General features: G+C 44.2%; 2 protein-coding genes across 6 annotated transcripts in view; both read right to left on the bottom strand.

Annotated features, from left to right (window-relative positions):
• col14a1b (collagen, type XIV, alpha 1b) overlaps window positions 1-16499 on the bottom strand; it is a 180977-nt gene that overhangs the window by 42170 nt on the left and 122308 nt on the right. For all 4 annotated transcript variants that reach the window (XR_014799223.1, XM_084919140.1, XM_084919141.1 and 1 more), the window contains 2 exons: window positions 13804-13878; window positions 1145-1284 (listed from right to left, as the gene is read on the bottom strand). Coding sequence is in view for 3 of the 4 variants with exons in the window: in XM_084919140.1 (XP_084775266.1) it covers window positions 1145-1284; window positions 13804-13878 (215 nt within the window). In the remaining variant the exon portion in view is untranslated. The remainder of the gene's footprint in view (window positions 1-1144; window positions 1285-13803; window positions 13879-16499) is intronic.
• LOC146363570 (uncharacterized) lies at window positions 1294-13396 on the bottom strand. Of its 2 annotated transcripts, none has more exons than XR_014799222.1 (2): window positions 2948-13396; window positions 1294-2700 (listed from the first exon to the last, which is right to left on the bottom strand). XR_014799222.1 is itself a non-coding variant. In XM_084919139.1 (2 exons), the coding sequence occupies exon 2, from the start codon at window positions 9007-9009 to the stop codon at window positions 3253-3255; it is 5757 nt and encodes a 1918-aa protein (XP_084775265.1). In that variant the 5' UTR covers window positions 9010-9259; window positions 9507-13396; the 3' UTR covers window positions 1294-3252. The 2 variants fall into 2 exon arrangements, 1 of the variants encoding a protein (XP_084775265.1); XM_084919139.1 differs by having other exon boundaries at window positions 1294-9259; window positions 9507-13396.

The raw sequence follows: 16499 nt of genomic DNA, 5'->3' as shown, positions 1-16499 counted from the left end.
TTAAACCAATGGATTCATCAATGTCACATTTGGTGACTGCAAATGTGACAATGGTGAATCCAGCTGTGGTTTCTTCGTGAGACAGATGAGAGGACGGTCCCTGCATGTGTGGAGGGTGGAGGAGCAGCAGTGATGGAGAGGGAAGCAGCTTTGCTGGGGTCACTGCTGTTTATTCAAAATTCAAGGAAACAAACAACACGAGCACCCATCTCCACATTGTGTGAGCTTACTTGGATAATCGTTGGATAAGTTTACGTAAAAGCTCTCTGACGTACGAACAGTCACCTGACCTCAAGCCTGCTGAGATGATTCTTCCCTACAGCTGTCAGACTCCTCGGCCTCCTGACATCTGACCCACGTTAAACTCATGGACTAAACACAACCACCTACACACACACACACAATGGACAAAAACAAACAACTGGACAACTGGACCCTCATACACACAATAATAACACGGACTGAACCACCAGCACTTTATAGAACCTCTGTAGAAGCCACATATCTCACTGTAAATGCTGTACAGACAATCATTCTGCACAATAATAATTATAGTTCTACAACTGTTAGAACTTGTATAGTTCATATTTCTGTATAGTTCTCATATTTATATCCTGTTCATAGCCTGTACAAACTTATAGCATATTGATAACGTACCTTCATACCAATAATAGACACATTTTTGTAATATATCTATATTTTTGCTAAAGCACTTTCTGGATGGATACAAACTGCATTTCGTTGCCTTGTACTTGTGACATGTGCAATGACAATAAAGTTGAATTCTATTCTATTCTATGATTTCAGATTCATCAGCCAACAAACGATGACCATCGCTGGCTCGCAGTCGCACCGTTGCAGCGTCATTCCAGGCGACAACACTTTGGTTAATTAATATTTGAATAATAAAACTATATTTATCCACTATATTTATATTGTCCTCGTCCTCATTGCGGATGAGGACGAGGAGCCTGCTGTGCCTCAGGCAAAGTGCACATTTTTCCATCAAGTCATTGTTTTTCTGGTATTTCTGTGGCATGTCTGTCAACAACCTGTCAGTCAAAGCATGGCGCTGGAGAGCTACCAGACGCAACACACGCCAAAGCTCTCAGAGAACTGCTTGCTAAAGGCTAACACGTGGTACCTGTGTGCCTTCCGGGCCGATCCGGTCCAGAGCTCCACTGGTGCTATACAGGAAACGGATGATCTTCAGGAAGTTTTCATCTCCGATACTCCAGGAACCGTCAACCAGGAAGACCAAGTCTGCTTTGGCAGCTTTACAGACTGAACGAGGAGACAGAGAAAACATGAAGTAAACATAACAGCAACTGGTTGACTCACAAAGGCAACACTTCAATTGGGAATAAGTAAAAAAGAACAGTTGTCAGTCTGCTGTATGGAAGCTTGAAAATAGCTGATTAAAGGGTTTTGTTGGAACGTTCATTGTGATCGTTTTTGATTGGCTTTCTTTTACTTACTTTGAAGGATAATTTATCATTAAAAACATATATTTATCCACTTGCTTTCATTTGTTCGCTTTATTGCCGTGCAAATAAACAAACTGGCTTCATTTTGAAAACCGATGAATAAAAGCAGCTTGTGAGTGAAGCAATCCTGTGATTAATTGCACTCAAAGAGCTTTCGACTTGTAAACGATTGAAACACATTAAATGCAAAACACAGAGCTGCTTCTGCTGCTCTTCGGAAGTCATTCCAATCACTTCCTTCTCTCCTCTAATCAAACCCTATTTAAGGGTCAGCCGGAGCCACATTGATCTGCAGACGGCTTCAATCCAGCATTCGACTCTTTGTTTATTGCAAACATTTAATAAACACATCTCAGGAGGAATCAAACTGACTTTGTTCTGAAGTCTGAATACAGATTGAGTGAAACTCAAACTGCTATTTTGCTGCAATATAATATTTTCTAAGTTGATTGTTAGAATTATTCACTCGTTCTTTGTAAGGACACTTTGGTTCACTGCTGTCAAAACTGCGGGTGGTTGCAGAACATTGACAGAGCAGCTGAACGCAGGAGAGAGATTTAAAGTTTTATGTTGAACTTTTACAGTTTTATGCTGGTATTACACATTACTGTCATCCTATCAAGCCTGAGCTTTCAAGGTGGAACTGTGTTTCTAACCTTTAGTGCGATAGTAGCGATTTTGTTTTTTCTGTTTTCTGTTGTCAGTATAGCGCCCCCTTGTGGCATAAGACTGTACAGAACTACAGCATTTTGACTCATTAAACATATTTCAAATCAAATGCAACTGAAATATTAGCAGTAATTCAAAGACAATTTATCAAATGTGGAGAAACTGAATGAAAGATGTAAAAAGATGAAGTCATCCTTTCCTCTTCTTCATCTTTTATCCTATTCGGGGTTGAGCAGGGACCAGATGACGATACTCTTTATAAAACTAGTGCACATCTAGTGACGAAAAAACTGAAATGAGACGATGATGAGATAACAAATACTTTATGAATCATATATTTGGGACACGTGGAAGTGTTTCCTAAGGCAGAAGTTTAACTCCCAAACTGGAGCCACAACACCGGATGTTCTGTCCTTATTGTGCGTCCCTTTGCCCAACTTGACAGACAGCTAACGGTTTCAATGAACATTGGAGGCGGAAGTAAGTTTGAGGCTTTTTACTTCGTCAGTAGTTCAATGATTGATATCCTTTTCTTCCCGTAAAACTAAAAACAAACACAAAGTAAATGTCACAAGATGTCTTTTCCTTTTTACACACACTTCTAGGATATGAACTATACTGTTATATAGTATCTGTAATCAACAGCGACTCAATATTGATCACAAAACAACTTAGCGAGTTTAGCTTCCTCAAAGATAAACATAACAGATTAAATAACTGGTTTCTAAACAAATCTCTGTAATAGAAATGCACCAAATAAACTTGTAAACATGTTGTACATTAATACTCACAAGCAATAACTCTCCAAGGCAGAAACGTTTTAAAGAGCAACAACATATTCTGCAGGCTAACAAGCGACCAGCTTCCTGTTTCCTTTACCCACAGGAACACAGAAAAACCCCACCAAAATAAAAGCTGGTGAGTATTCCCATTATGACCAGCAGAGGGTGCTGAAGAGAACGAATACTATGCATGTCATAACACTCCCCGTCTGGTATTGTAAAATACCACTATGAACCAACTGAAACATCATAAACTGCAAGATTTTACAGATTATATCTGAATACAATGTTTACCATCATGACACACATACTTCTCAGTCCTTTGGGGACATCAATAACACTGTCTCCGACACAGGTCTCAGGTAAGTATTAATAGTTCCATTTCTTGAGACCCTCACTTCAATCTTCCTGACCCTGCCATCCTTATCCGGGAAGATCTGGCTGACAAGTCCCATTGGCCATTCATTGCGCCTCGCTTGTGCGTCTTTGATGACCACCAAATCTCCCACCTTGAGGTTTGCATGGTTACGTTGCCACTTGTTCCGGCTTTGCAGTGTCCCTAAGTACTCCCGTCTCCATCTGGTCCAAAATGTGTTTGCAAGGTGTTGAACTTGCCTCCACTGCTGTCGATGGAGATCTTTCTCAATAAAACTTCCCGGAGGGAGAAGAGGAGTGCACACCTTCTGAGTGAGAAGCATGGAAGGCGTCAACAGGAAGGGTGTGTCAGGATCTGTTGTGATAGGAGACAAGGGTCTAGCATTAATGATGGCTGTTACCTCTGCCATTAGAGTAGAAAGCACCTCATGTGTCAAGTGAGAGTGCGGGGTTTGGAGAAGCATTGCATCCAGGATACGTCGGGACAACCCTATCATACGTTCCCAGCTTCCTCCCATATGAGAAGAGTGAGGTGGATTAAAGATCCAGGTGCATCCCTCTTCTCCCAGGTATGTTTTAATGCTTGACACGTCGGGGTCTGTGAGTGTAAAACCTAGCTCCCGGCAAGCACCAACGAAATTAGTCCCACAATCGGATCGAATCTGCTTAACAGGCCCTCTCAAACTGAAGAATCGACGCAGGGAATTGATGAAACTTGATGCGTCCATCGACTCAATCAGTTCAATGTGCACAGCACGTGTGCTAAGACACGTAAAAAGAACAGCCCACCTTCTGCTATTTGCCTGGCCTCCTCTTGTGCGCCTTGTGACCACAGACCAAGGGCCAAATACATCCAAGCCCACGAAGGTGAAAGGAGGTTCGGTGCTGATACGATCAGAAGGCAGATCTGCCATTCTTTGCTCAGTTGCTTTCTTCCTAAGTCTGTTGCAGGTGATACAGTTGTGGATAATCTGTTTGATTAGCCTCCTTGCTCCTGTAATCCAATATCCAGCAGTACGGACTGCACCTTCTGTGAAAACCCGTCCCTGATGCATTACTCGCTGGTGATGGTGTTCTACTATCAACTTGGCAACATGGCTACCACCTGGAATAATGAGAGGATGTTTCTCCTTGTAGTCGATGTTGGCGTGTTTGAGCCTTCCACCTATCCTCAAGAGTCCTTCATCATCACAGTAGGGACTGAGTTTTTGTAAAGAGCTGTGTTTTGGTATGTCTTTACCATTAGCAATACAGGCAAGTTCCTCCTCAAACATTTCCTTCTGCACACTTTTGATGATGACAATCTCAGCCTTTGTCAGTTCCTCTGCTGTGTGAGACTGTTTGCAATGATGCCATGAACTGCAAGAGGGACCTTCACCTTTGCTCTTGAAGACCTTTGCAATATGAATGAGCAAGCTAAGGGCCTTGAGGAGTTTCTTCAAAGAGGAAAAACGTCTGAACCTTTGCGATCCAAGCAGAGACCCATCATTACTCGTGTGAGTGACAAAGCTGCGTATTTCATCATCCAACTCGGGGTCCACAAGGTCATAGGTTTCAGCTTCTCTTGTAACACTAGCTTGTAACAAGAAGGCAGGTCCTTTAAGCCAGGCACTGTCACCAAGCATGGCAGCAGGCACCGAGCGTGTGCCTATGTCAGCAGGGTTAGAGCTCGTAGGGACATAGTGCCATTGTTTTGGTTCTGAAATCCTCCTGATTCGCTGCACCCTGTTGCCAACATATACATAGAACCTCTTCGTCTGGTTGCTTATATAGCCTAAAACCACACGACTGTCTGTGTAGAATTCAACTGCCTCAAGATTTAGGTCCAGTTCACTTGTGATGACTTCAGCAAGCTCTGCAGCTAACACAGCAGCTCCCAATTCCAGTCTTGGAATTGTATGAGCAGATTGTGGGGCCAATTTTGCTTTCCCTAGAACGAAGCCCACCTGATGGTTCTGATTTTTGCCAGTGGTCTTTAGGAAAGCAACTGCTGCAATGGCTTTAGTGGAGGCATCTGAAAAGATGTGTAACTCTTTTCTGATTGCTGTTGACATCGTAGCAGAAGCGTAGGTCCTTGGAATATGTACATTCTTGAGATCGACAAGAGATTCTTTCCATGTATCCCACTCGGCCTCCCTTTCTCTAGGCAGTGGAGTGTCCCAGTCTAGGGCCTCACTTGAAAGTTCTCTCAGCAGCATCTTTCCCTGGATTGTAACCGGTGAAGCAAATCCTAAGGGATCAAAAAGACCATTGATTGTAGCTAAGACACCTCTCTTTGTAAAGGGCTTCACTGTCTCTGCTACTCGAAAGGTAAAGGCGTCTTTCTTTAGGTCCCATATCAGACCAAGACTTCGCTGTGTAGGTGTCACATCAGTCTCCAGATTTAGCTCTTTAAGTCCCTTTGCACAGTCATCTGGAGAAAACGCATCAAGAACGTCAGAGCTGTTTGATGCTATTTTATGCAGGTGAAGGTTAGATGTGGCAAGCATTTCCTGTGCTCTCTTCATTAGATCAATAGCTTCACTGGCTGTGGGCCTTGACATAAGCGCATCATCAACGTAGAACTCCCTCTCAACGAAGCGTCGTGCATCTGATCCAAATTCCTCTTCACCATGAGCTGCTGCACATCGAAGGCCGTATATAGCTACGGATGGTGAGGGACTGTTGCCAAACACGTGAACCTTCATTTGATACTCACAGATGTCATTGGCAGGATTGTTGTCTTCATGCCAGAGGAAGCGCAAATAATTTCGATGGTCCTCTCTTACAATGAAACTGTGAAACATCTGTTCAATGTCAGCGGTTACTGCAACAGTTTCACGTCTGAACCTCAACAATACTCCCAATAAGCTATTATTGAGGTCAGGTCCAGAGAGGAGAACATCATTGAGAGAGACGCCATGGCACTTTGCACTTGAGTCAAACACAACCCTGATCTGATCCGGCTTCTGAGGATGGTACACCCCAAACGTAGGTAAGTACCAGCACTCCTTGTCCACCTCAAGTGGAGGAGCCAGTTCAGCATGGTCACGATCAAATATGTTCTGCATGAAAGCAAAGAAATGCCTCTTCATTTCAGGCCTTTTTTCAAGGGTGCGCTGAAGAGAGGATAAGCGTTTGACGGCCTGGTCGCGATTGTTGGGCAGCCACTGGCGAGGTCCCTTAAATGGAAGTGGCGCCACCCAGCTGTTGCTGTCATCTATGAACATCTCTCTCTTCATGACCTCTAGGAACAGTTTGTCTTCAATAGAAAGGCCGATTTTGTTATCGTCCTCGGATGTATCAAAGATGGTGCTTCCAAGAGTGCATGCCTTAACTATAGGTGTTTCGGTGGTAGGGAAGGCTTTACGCTCAGACTTGGACCCATAATTCTCTTTGATATGAACCATATTTGGACATGGTCTGAAATAGGATGGGCGATTGTTCTCAAGCACATTAGTGTGATAGGCATCTACAGCTGCAGGCTTGTGAGCATCACCTAAACAGACATCACCAATGATGACCCATCCCAGGTCCAGTTTCTGTGCATATGGGGCATTGTGAGGACCGTTTCTATGCTGCCTCGCTTTGTGGACACTAAGTAGGTCACGTCCAAGTAAAAGGAGTATCTCAGCTTTGTGATCGAGTGGTGGGATGAGATGGGCTATTGGCCTTAGATGAGCATGTTCTGCTGCCACCTCAGGGGTAGGTATCTCAGCTCTGTTACTCGGAATGTTATTACATTCAATTATTGTCGGCAGCGTGACTGATGTGGCTCCATCTAGTGACTCCACTACAAAGCCTGTAGCTCTTCTACCCATCATTTCTGTTGTTCCCGCACATGTACGAAGTGTGAATGGAGACTCTGACCCCTCTATGCCATAAACATCAAAAAACTCTGACCTGGCAAGCGACCGATTACTCTGATCATCGAGCACAACATAAGCCTTTGTCACTCGCTCTGGCTGCGCTTTTGGGAAAACCTTTACCAAGCAGATCTTAGAACAGGATCTTCCTCTCTGAGCCTCTCCACATACTTCGGTACAAGTCGATGTTATAGCAGGCTGAGTTGTCTCTTCTGTGCCCTCCCCGCCATGACCAAAGAGAGTTGCAGGAGGTGGTCCTGGATGAAGGGCAGAGATATGATTCCTGCTTTCACATTCTATACACTTGATTGTTGTGTTACAGTTCTTGGCCATGTGACTAGTGGAAGAACAGCATCTAAAACAGATACCATTGTCCTTGAGGAAGGTCTTACGCTCCTCAATGGGTTTATTGCGAAACCCTCTGCAGCGCTTGAGGGGATGTGGCTTTTTATGAATAGGACACTGCCTTTCCACATCACAGGTTTGCTCTCTCACGCTGTCTTGGCCAGCTTTCTCCTGTGATATTTCCGTCTTGTGAGCAGAGACCAAACCCTTATAGGACTTCCTCACTGTTGTATCTGATCTAAAGTGGTCTGTTGTAGATGCTAAGAGCCTGAAGCCTGGGTCATTGCGGGCTTGTGCCTCTCTGCAGACAAAGTCACAGAGAAAGGAAAATGGCGGAAAAATGACACTATGGTCAACTTTATACTTAAAACCCTGAGAGAGCCACTTTTCCTGGATATTGTGCAGTAACTTGTCCACAATTGGAGCGACACCGCGTGCAGTGTCAAGATAGCTTAGCCCTGGGAGATAACCCTCTGATTTTGCTGCCTCAATCTCTTGCAGCAGGTCACTAAGCTCTCTCAGCTTAACAGGATCTTTGCTACTGACCTTTGGGAAGTTTGTAAGCCTGTCGAACAGTGTTTTTTCAATTATCTCTGGAGAGCCAAAACATTCCTCCAAGCGCTCCCAGGCTTTGTCCAGTCCAACTTCAGGATGACAGACATGCACCGTCTTTATTCTTTTCACATGCCGTGCTGAGTCGTGCCCTAGCCACTTAATAAGGAGGTCCAACTCTTCACTGGGGCTGAGTTTTAGTCCACTGATTGCGTTCAGAAAGGAGGATTTCCACGCCCAGTAATTTTCAGGGCAGTCATCAAACTTTGTGAGACCAGCATTAATAAGATCCCTCCGTGCTAAGTACCTTGCTATATCACCCACCTGAGCACTGCCATCTGGTAGGAGTTGAGGTGTGACTCGATCAGGCGATCTTTCCCTTGTGCTCTCTGGTGGGTGCGGTGTTGAGTGGGGGTAAATACCAGACTTTGGTTCCTGAGATAGACCTGATGTTGGAATGGCTTTGTTTCTCATTTTGAACAAGTGAGATTCAACATATGGAGTACCAAAACTTTGCCTGGGTGGAATCGTGGGCTTCAGCTCATGAACAGTTGAGTCTCTATGCTCTGCCTCTGGTTTAGCGCTCTCGGTTGGCTGTAGATGCTGCTCCACATACTGGCGTGTCCTTTCAGCAGTCTCTTCAAAGGCTGGTTTCCTTTCAGTTTTGACAGACTCCTCTGCTGCAACCTCAATGATGCTGGCTTCAGCCATAGCCGCTGCTACCTCCTTTTCATACTGTAAAGTGTTCAATTTGGCTTCTATGCGAGCCTTCTCAATCATCATTTCTGACTCTATTTTGGCATAATCAGCTCGTGCGCGAGCTGCCTCCAGTTTAGCACGAGCTGCAGTAGCGGCTCGACTGGCTGATGATCCACTAGATGCTGTAGAGGCCACTGACCTGGTCTCTAGAGCCGACAGCTGCGTTATTTCTTTTGTGGCTTGTATGTCCTCCATCCCACAATGCTGCTGTGTGGCAAGCGTAAGCAGTAGTAGAGATGAGACGTGCTGGCAGACGAAGTTGCTGTCTTTGATTATCTCTGCCCGCTGAGAAGCTGCTTTTTTACTGTTCTGTCCTTATTGTGCGTCCCTTTGCCCAACTTGACAGACAGCTAACGGTTTCAATGAACATTGGAGGCGGAAGTAAGTTTGAGGCTTTTTACTTCGTCAGTAGTTCAATGATTGATATCCTTTTCTTCCCGTAAAACTAAAAACAAACACAAAGTAAATGTCACAAGATGTCTTTTCCTTTTTACACACACTTCTAGGATATGAACTATACTGTTATATAGTATCTGTAATCAACAGCGACTCAATATTGATCACAAAACAACTTAGCGAGTTTAGCTTCCTCAAAGATAAACATAACAGATTAAATAACTGGTTTCTAAACAAATCTCTGTAATAGAAATGCACCAAATAAACTTGTAAACATGTTGTACATTAATACTCACAAGCAATAACTCTCCAAGGCAGAAACGTTTTAAAGAGCAACAACATATTCTGCAGGCTAACAAGCGACCAGCTTCCTGTTTCCTTTACCCACAGGAACACAGAAAAACCCCACCAAAATAAAAGCTGGTGAGTATTCCCATTATGACCAGCAGAGGGTGCTGAAGAGAACGAATACTATGCATGTCATAACACCGGATGTGTTTTGCATTGAATTATCAAAACAGATGACAGAAGCCCGCCGCAGCGTACCTGCCGCTTCAGCGTACCTGTAGAGGAAGCTGTAATCAAACGTGAGGAGGAAACAACCACTGTTCTCCTCGTCAGCCAGAATGATAATAATAATAATGGATTGCATTTATATCGCGCTTTTCGGGGCCCTCAAAGCGCTTTACAATTCCACTATTCATTCACTCTCACATTCACACACTGGTGGAGGCAGCTACAGTTGTAGCCACAGCTGCCCTGGGGCAGACTGACAGAAGCGAGGCTGCCACATCGCGCCATCGGCCCCTCTGGCCATCACCAGTAGGCGGTAGGTGAAGTGTCTTGCCCAAGGACACAACGACCAAGTCTGTCGGGCCGAGCCGGGGCTCGAACCGGCAACCTTCCGGTTATAAGACGAACTGCCAACTCTTTGAGCCACGATCGCCCTGATTTGAATGTGTTGATCTCTGTGATCATTCCTCTGAATTTTCTGGATGATCACAAATAAGATTTATGCAGAAAGCACATTTCCACATTTTGTGCAGGATGGCCGAAAGCTTTATTGCTTTTATTTAGTTTAGTTTAGTTGTCAGTGGATTCTTTCTGACTCGGTCCAGATCGTTCTGTTTCTCTCTAAATGACCACAGGTCTTCATTTGTGTGTAAAGGTGTCCTTATTTGTTCCTCACTGATGCCGACAGCACGTAAACAGCATCCTTCTTTGTTTTTGTTCAATAAATGTGTCTTGAAAGCAGAGTGATTCTATGCTGGTGCATTCTTACTACTACATTTCTGCTCTGCCCCATGGAGAGCGCTTGTTAATGGTAAGATAAAGCAGCGAGCTCATGCTGCTGTCCATGTTCGTGTTTGGGTCTCTCTGGATTGATTCTTCAGGTCAGCTCTGATTAATCTGGTTTATTCAGGAATGAAGGGACATCCGTGGATCTTTTGTGGATGCAGAGGTCCACGACTGGTTTCTGATTTACAAACTGTCTCATTTTCGATGCTCTTCAGCTCCTCAAAGTACTCCTTACATCTTCTCAACACTCTTCACTTGTTCCCACGTCCGTCCTTAATCACACTAACCTGCTGCACATGCTACATAACAGATAAGACTCATTCATTTCACCTGTTAGTGTTTTTTTTCTTCTCTCAGAGGTGATGAAACCTTTTGTGGCAGTTTGAAAGTGAAGCTGGTGATTCTGTGGTGACGGGCATGAGAAGAATGAGAACCGCTGTAACAGATCCAAGACTCACTTGGTTTATAATTACACTGAAGTCAGACACACTGTGTGTCACATGCTACTGTGTGTGTTGTTATTGGAGCTGCGAAGCATTGCTCTTCTTTGTTCAGCTCTCATTCTCCTGCCCGGCCAGCGTGAGGATGAGTTTGTAACAAGGTAAGGTTGGCTTTTAGTTACATGAACCCCAAAAAGCAGCCAATAGGAGACCTACTTCCTTCTATAGTAGCATTTTGACTGTCTGTGACATCAAGAGAAAGTCTACTGAGACTCTCAGCCTGATATGTCACTGAAGCTGAAGCAGTTTCAGACTTTGCTGCAGATTTGCTTCTTTAACGAGTGACATTTGATAGGTGGGCATATGGATCAAACTCTGCCCCCCGAAAAATACTTCACAGGACGTCTATCAAAAAATGATACTTTAAAAATGAACTGAAGTATTTATGCATTTATTTTTTTATCGGTTTCAGCTTGTAGCTGCAGATTTGGTTTATATTTCCTGTAACAGTGTCATTGATATACATGTTTTGTGTCACAGCAAAGATGATCTGAGGATTAAACCTGACCTGAGACACTCTCACATTGTGAGGATGAGGGCGATCTGCAGTATTGTCTGATATGAAGACATTTCCACGGTAAAATGAAGCTTCCCTTACTAATGTTCAAAGCTATCCGCACACTGAATTCCTCTGGCTGATTATGTCGTACTTTATAATTCTTTAGCTGTAATGGCTCTAGTGTCTTGTCTCTGTGTGGAAGCTGCAGTTCTGCGTTAATTGCAGTCATCATTTAGACTCGTTGAGAATATTCTTCATTACATCTTTGACATTCATTCACATTCACGCGATGCCATTATTCTGACGGCGCTCCAGTGGAGTGTACAACTATTCAATGTCGTCCACACGAGGAAACAAATAAAGCACCGAGTGAAAAAGGCAACAGTTGGCCTTAAATTGAAGATTAAGTGCATCATTTAACGCTCGCCCTGAATGCGTCTGGCAGTCTATTTAAAGCTCGTGTCAAGTACAGAGAGATTATATTTAACTTAAATGAGAAATCTCATAATAAGTGCAGCGAATGAAGATTCTGCCTTTTAAAGGTCCATTCTCCACATTGTAAGATTAAATAAGAAACAAATAAAGGTAACTGGTAACTACGGCTGTCAGATGAGGAAAGAGCTCGTGAACTTATCATCTCAAACTCTTGTTACCAGGTTACAAAACCATCGCCTTTGCTGTGTGATAATGTAACTGGCTTGTGCAGCACTTTGTGGATCTGACAGGTGGAGAGAAGTGACACTGACAATCACAGCACCTAAAAGCTGAATTATTGTGAACTGAGAGGATCGTGAGTGAAGCAGGAGTCTCTGAACAGCTGTCTGTGGGCACGCAGCTGCACCACCAGGTCCCCCGAAAAGCCTCTTAGAGCCTCTGGCTTCACTTTCCAGACTCATCCAGGCTTCGTCCAATCGTGGTACACAGTCCACACATAAAATACTACAGTACAGTCTATCCACCCACTTTCCTCCACTTATCAAGTGAATTGTACAAAACGTCAGTGCCTGGACTTCAGTCATGTTAATAAAGAAAAAGTCATCGTGCAAATCTCAGACAGTGTGTCACATATCACAGCGGCCACGGGCCGGTTTCATGTCAGACACGGACCGGCCTTTAAGGTGTCGCGGATAAATACAACAAAATAAAATAATACGACAAAAACTGTCTCTGTAAATATAACTGTTGGGTCTGTGTTTCCACAAACCCCGCTAATTCTAGAGACTTATTCATCATGAAGAAAACAAGACAGTCGATCGATCGATTATTTGCGCAAGGGAGGCCTCGTCTGTGTCCACCACGAAAATGACCCCCAGATCTGACCTCCTCCTGCTGCCTTTTATTGGGAGACAGTTCACACAAAACACGTCAGAACAAAGCCACGCCCACATGGTCCTAAGACAAGGCATTTGTATGTATATGTGTGAACTTCTGTAAGAGTGTGTGTGTGTGTGTGTGTGTGTGTGTGTGTGTGTCAGACCTCCTGCTGACCAAAGGGTCGTAAACGCAGGACGCTTACATCAAAAGAAGCAGATCTTTCAGATAGGATGTATCTGCAATAAAACCTCCCCCAGCACAGAGTGGTTGGAGAGGTGGTCAGGATCAAAGGAATGGCTTTGATCCTACTGCTTGAACTAAGACTGTACAAATTTAAGAAACACAATGGCAACATTCAACAATTAGACTTAACAATAATAATAAACGTGAATGTACTGTGTAACTTTATTAGCAGCGTCCTCCTGAAATGCACCAACAACATTGAAAGTAACGTCCTCCTCTCTGCCCCTTAATGCTCTCTGGTTGCTATGGTAACACGTAAATATTTCTTTCAAAATAAGACGCAATAAAACCCAGGGAAACCAAGTTAACGATAAAAACTCTGAAAACCATAAATTTCACACCCGAGCCTCAACTCTCGCAGCCCGGTATTGAACGACTCACGGACCGGTACCGGTCAGTGGCCCGGGGGCCGGGGGCCACGGACCGGTACCGGTCAGTGGCCCGGGGGCCCGGGGCCACGGACATATCTGACTGCACACCTATACAATAATAAAAGGTCTCCTGCTACAAATCAGAATATCAAAGCTGGTTATGCAAAACATTTCATAAAAACAAACAACTCAAACTATAATACATAAATATTTATACATATTTATTGAAAACTGAGCAAAATAAATAAATAAAAGAAGCTGTTTGGATGCAGCCTGATGTCACCAAAACACATCCACAACAATACATCAACATAAAGAGATCGAAAGATGAGACGATCAATAACAGTATTATAAACTGCTCTCCTACCTTCCTTGGCAGCAGGGATTGTGGGTGGAGGCGTGGTGGTCGGGGGCTTGGTGGGTGGTGGGGTCGGGACGGGTACTGCAGAACAAACAAACACGCGAGGATGTGACAGCCTGTAATTATAACAAAACAACCCTCGTGTGCCACTTGACCCTGAATGAAACACGCGGTGAAACCTGCACAGAGCGCTCACGTATGGCCCAAACGTGTACAGTAACTACCTTCAGCTCATGTATAATTTGCTGCACTGATCACAGTGTTAGCGGCGGTCCAAAGTGCACTTCCACCGTCTCTGCCTTCGACTTCCTGCCTGTATTCTACGTGTGTCTTTGAGTGTCTTTGTGCGTTTATGCACTCAGTGCTGTTTAGGCAGTAAATCAGCTACCTGAGGCTGAGAATTACTTGTGATGGCAGGTAGGGAGCATTCAGTAGTGGCTGCCTGCAGCGATGGGGATAGTCATTTGGAGGAAAGGCTCTGGCTTTCATTTGCATCAAAACAAAGCAATAAATCATTGTGGAGGCTCACTGCAGAGCTGCGGTACAGAGGGGAGCAGCTTCAAGCAAACAAATGTCTGCTTAGCTTTGAGGAGGGAACATTCTTTCTTGTATCTCTGTGGATATTTTCTTTGTCTCGTTTTCAATTCTGCGGGTTCTCGTCTCCGTGCCGCCTCTAAACTATGCTTTTCTCCCGGCTCGTCATTCTCACTTCACTCATTTTAGTTTGCCACAGAAATTAGCTTTCAGATCAGCAGCCTGGTTTAGGAAACACTATGCTCCCATTATAATTGTGTAGCACTGCTAACAGATGAATGAAAACATTCACGCACATATTGCAGAAACTTTAACACTAAGTTCAGCGCACTGCAGACAGCTGGCAGAGGAAGCAGGCTGCTCACCTCTGAGTTTACTCACGCTGAGACCTCAGAAACAATAAAAGTACTCAAAGTAAAAGTTGGTCTGTGGGTCTGAGCTGAAACTGCAAATGTGCCCATAGATGAGAGCAGAGCAGGACCTCCAGTGATCATCGCCTGCACTGTAAAACTCAAAGCAGCACTGAACACAGTGCAGAGGAAACAACCAGGAATGGGAGATTAGCCAAATAACTTCTCATCAGCAGGGCGTCGCCATATTTATCAGAAACTGAGTTTTCCTGCAGTTCCAAAAACTTTTATTTTATCCATTTTATTGTATTTTTTACACCCTCTGCTGATTGTACTAATCAAGTGCCGTTACTAAATCGATACTGCTATTGCTGCAATAACAATGGAAAACTGATAAAACAGCACACATATCTGCATCCATCTGAAACCCTCCGAGTCTCACAGCACGGCTGCTGGTAGCTTCTTAAACACACGGTGGATCTTATAAAGTGACATGTGAGACACGCTGACGTGTGTGCGCTCTCAAAGCAGTTGATTAAAACTTCTTCATCTCTGCAGTGAAGCTGGTGATTAAAGTGTTGAATACAGCTGAACATAACTACAGCGAGTAGTGAATTTACTGCACACGGGCCTCATTGAAAATAAAACAACAGCCCACCCACCCCGTCACCCTCCCCTCCCGTCTCCAGACAGTGGGTCTTGATTAGTGTTTGGGGCTGCTGCTGCAGAACAAAAGGCTCATCCTGAAAAGAAGGAAGAGGATTCAGCACTCGGCGCTCCGGCGAGGATAAAAGATGTTTTATGTTGAAAATGACGTGATCGTCCTCCCAGCCCGGACCGGGCTTCTTCTTAAACCGATGACAGCTGACAGCAGTTTGTGTATAATTGTGTGTGTTTCTCCGCCGTGTGCTTCTGCTATATTGTTATTATGACACATGTAAGGGCGCTTTTAAAACGGGCGTTTGGCAGATCGAATGGAGGAGGCAAAGTACTTCTGGATGTGTCGGCGGTGAGTGCACGAGTGGGTTTGTGCGAAACGCTGCACATCAAAAAGCAGTTTACAGGATTTCCCAGTTTTTCAGCTTCAAATTGGCTGCAGAGCTGACAACCTTAGAGGCAGCCAAAGTTTTCAGTCCTCTGTTTGTGGTCGAAAGAAACGAGCCCGAGAACGATTGAGAGACGGCATCACAGTCGTACACATGAGTTCTCTCATAGAACACACAAATAAGAAAAAAGAACAGAGCGGCTGCTCTGAAACATTCATTTGTCTCACACTAAATGGGAAATACTACACACATGCATCCCTATCAGAAATAAAAGTGGCCAATCGCCACACAAAGGTCATGTAGGGATGCACGGATCGTGAAATTTTAGGCTGATATCGACGATTACAATAAATATTTGCAGCACAGCTGTTGTCAGTGGATTTCTTTTGTTTCTCCAGAGACATGATGAACGATCAACATATAACCAATCAGAGCTCAATAAAACTACATGAATCCCCACGTGCTCTCTCTACACGAGGTGTTTGCTGTGTTTACATTAATGCAAACTATTCTTTGTCTGTATCTGCAACTGCTGAATAAATGTAGGGGACTGCTGCAGTCTGCCTTGTTGGAGCTGCCTGACTCAGTCCTGTGTTGGCGATCACAGCTTTGAGTCCCACAAAGCCAAGTTGGAAAAACCTTCTGCCCAAAATACACACTGCAGCAGCTCTCAGCAACCTGGAGACCACGTTTTACATTTTAAACTTTGGCATCACAAAACACGATTCGTTATATTCTGGTGAAAAGTATCAGCGTTTTAAGATTTAAAAAC

The sequence above is a fragment of the Perissodus microlepis genome, chromosome 22, assembly GCF_051167445.1.
Source record: "Perissodus microlepis isolate ML-2025 ecotype Zambia chromosome 22, ASM5116744v1, whole genome shotgun sequence".
Taxonomy (NCBI): Eukaryota; Metazoa; Chordata; class Actinopteri; order Cichliformes; family Cichlidae; genus Perissodus; species Perissodus microlepis.
Note: the sequence above shows the minus strand (reverse complement) of the source record. Positions and strands in the feature narration are given on the sequence as shown.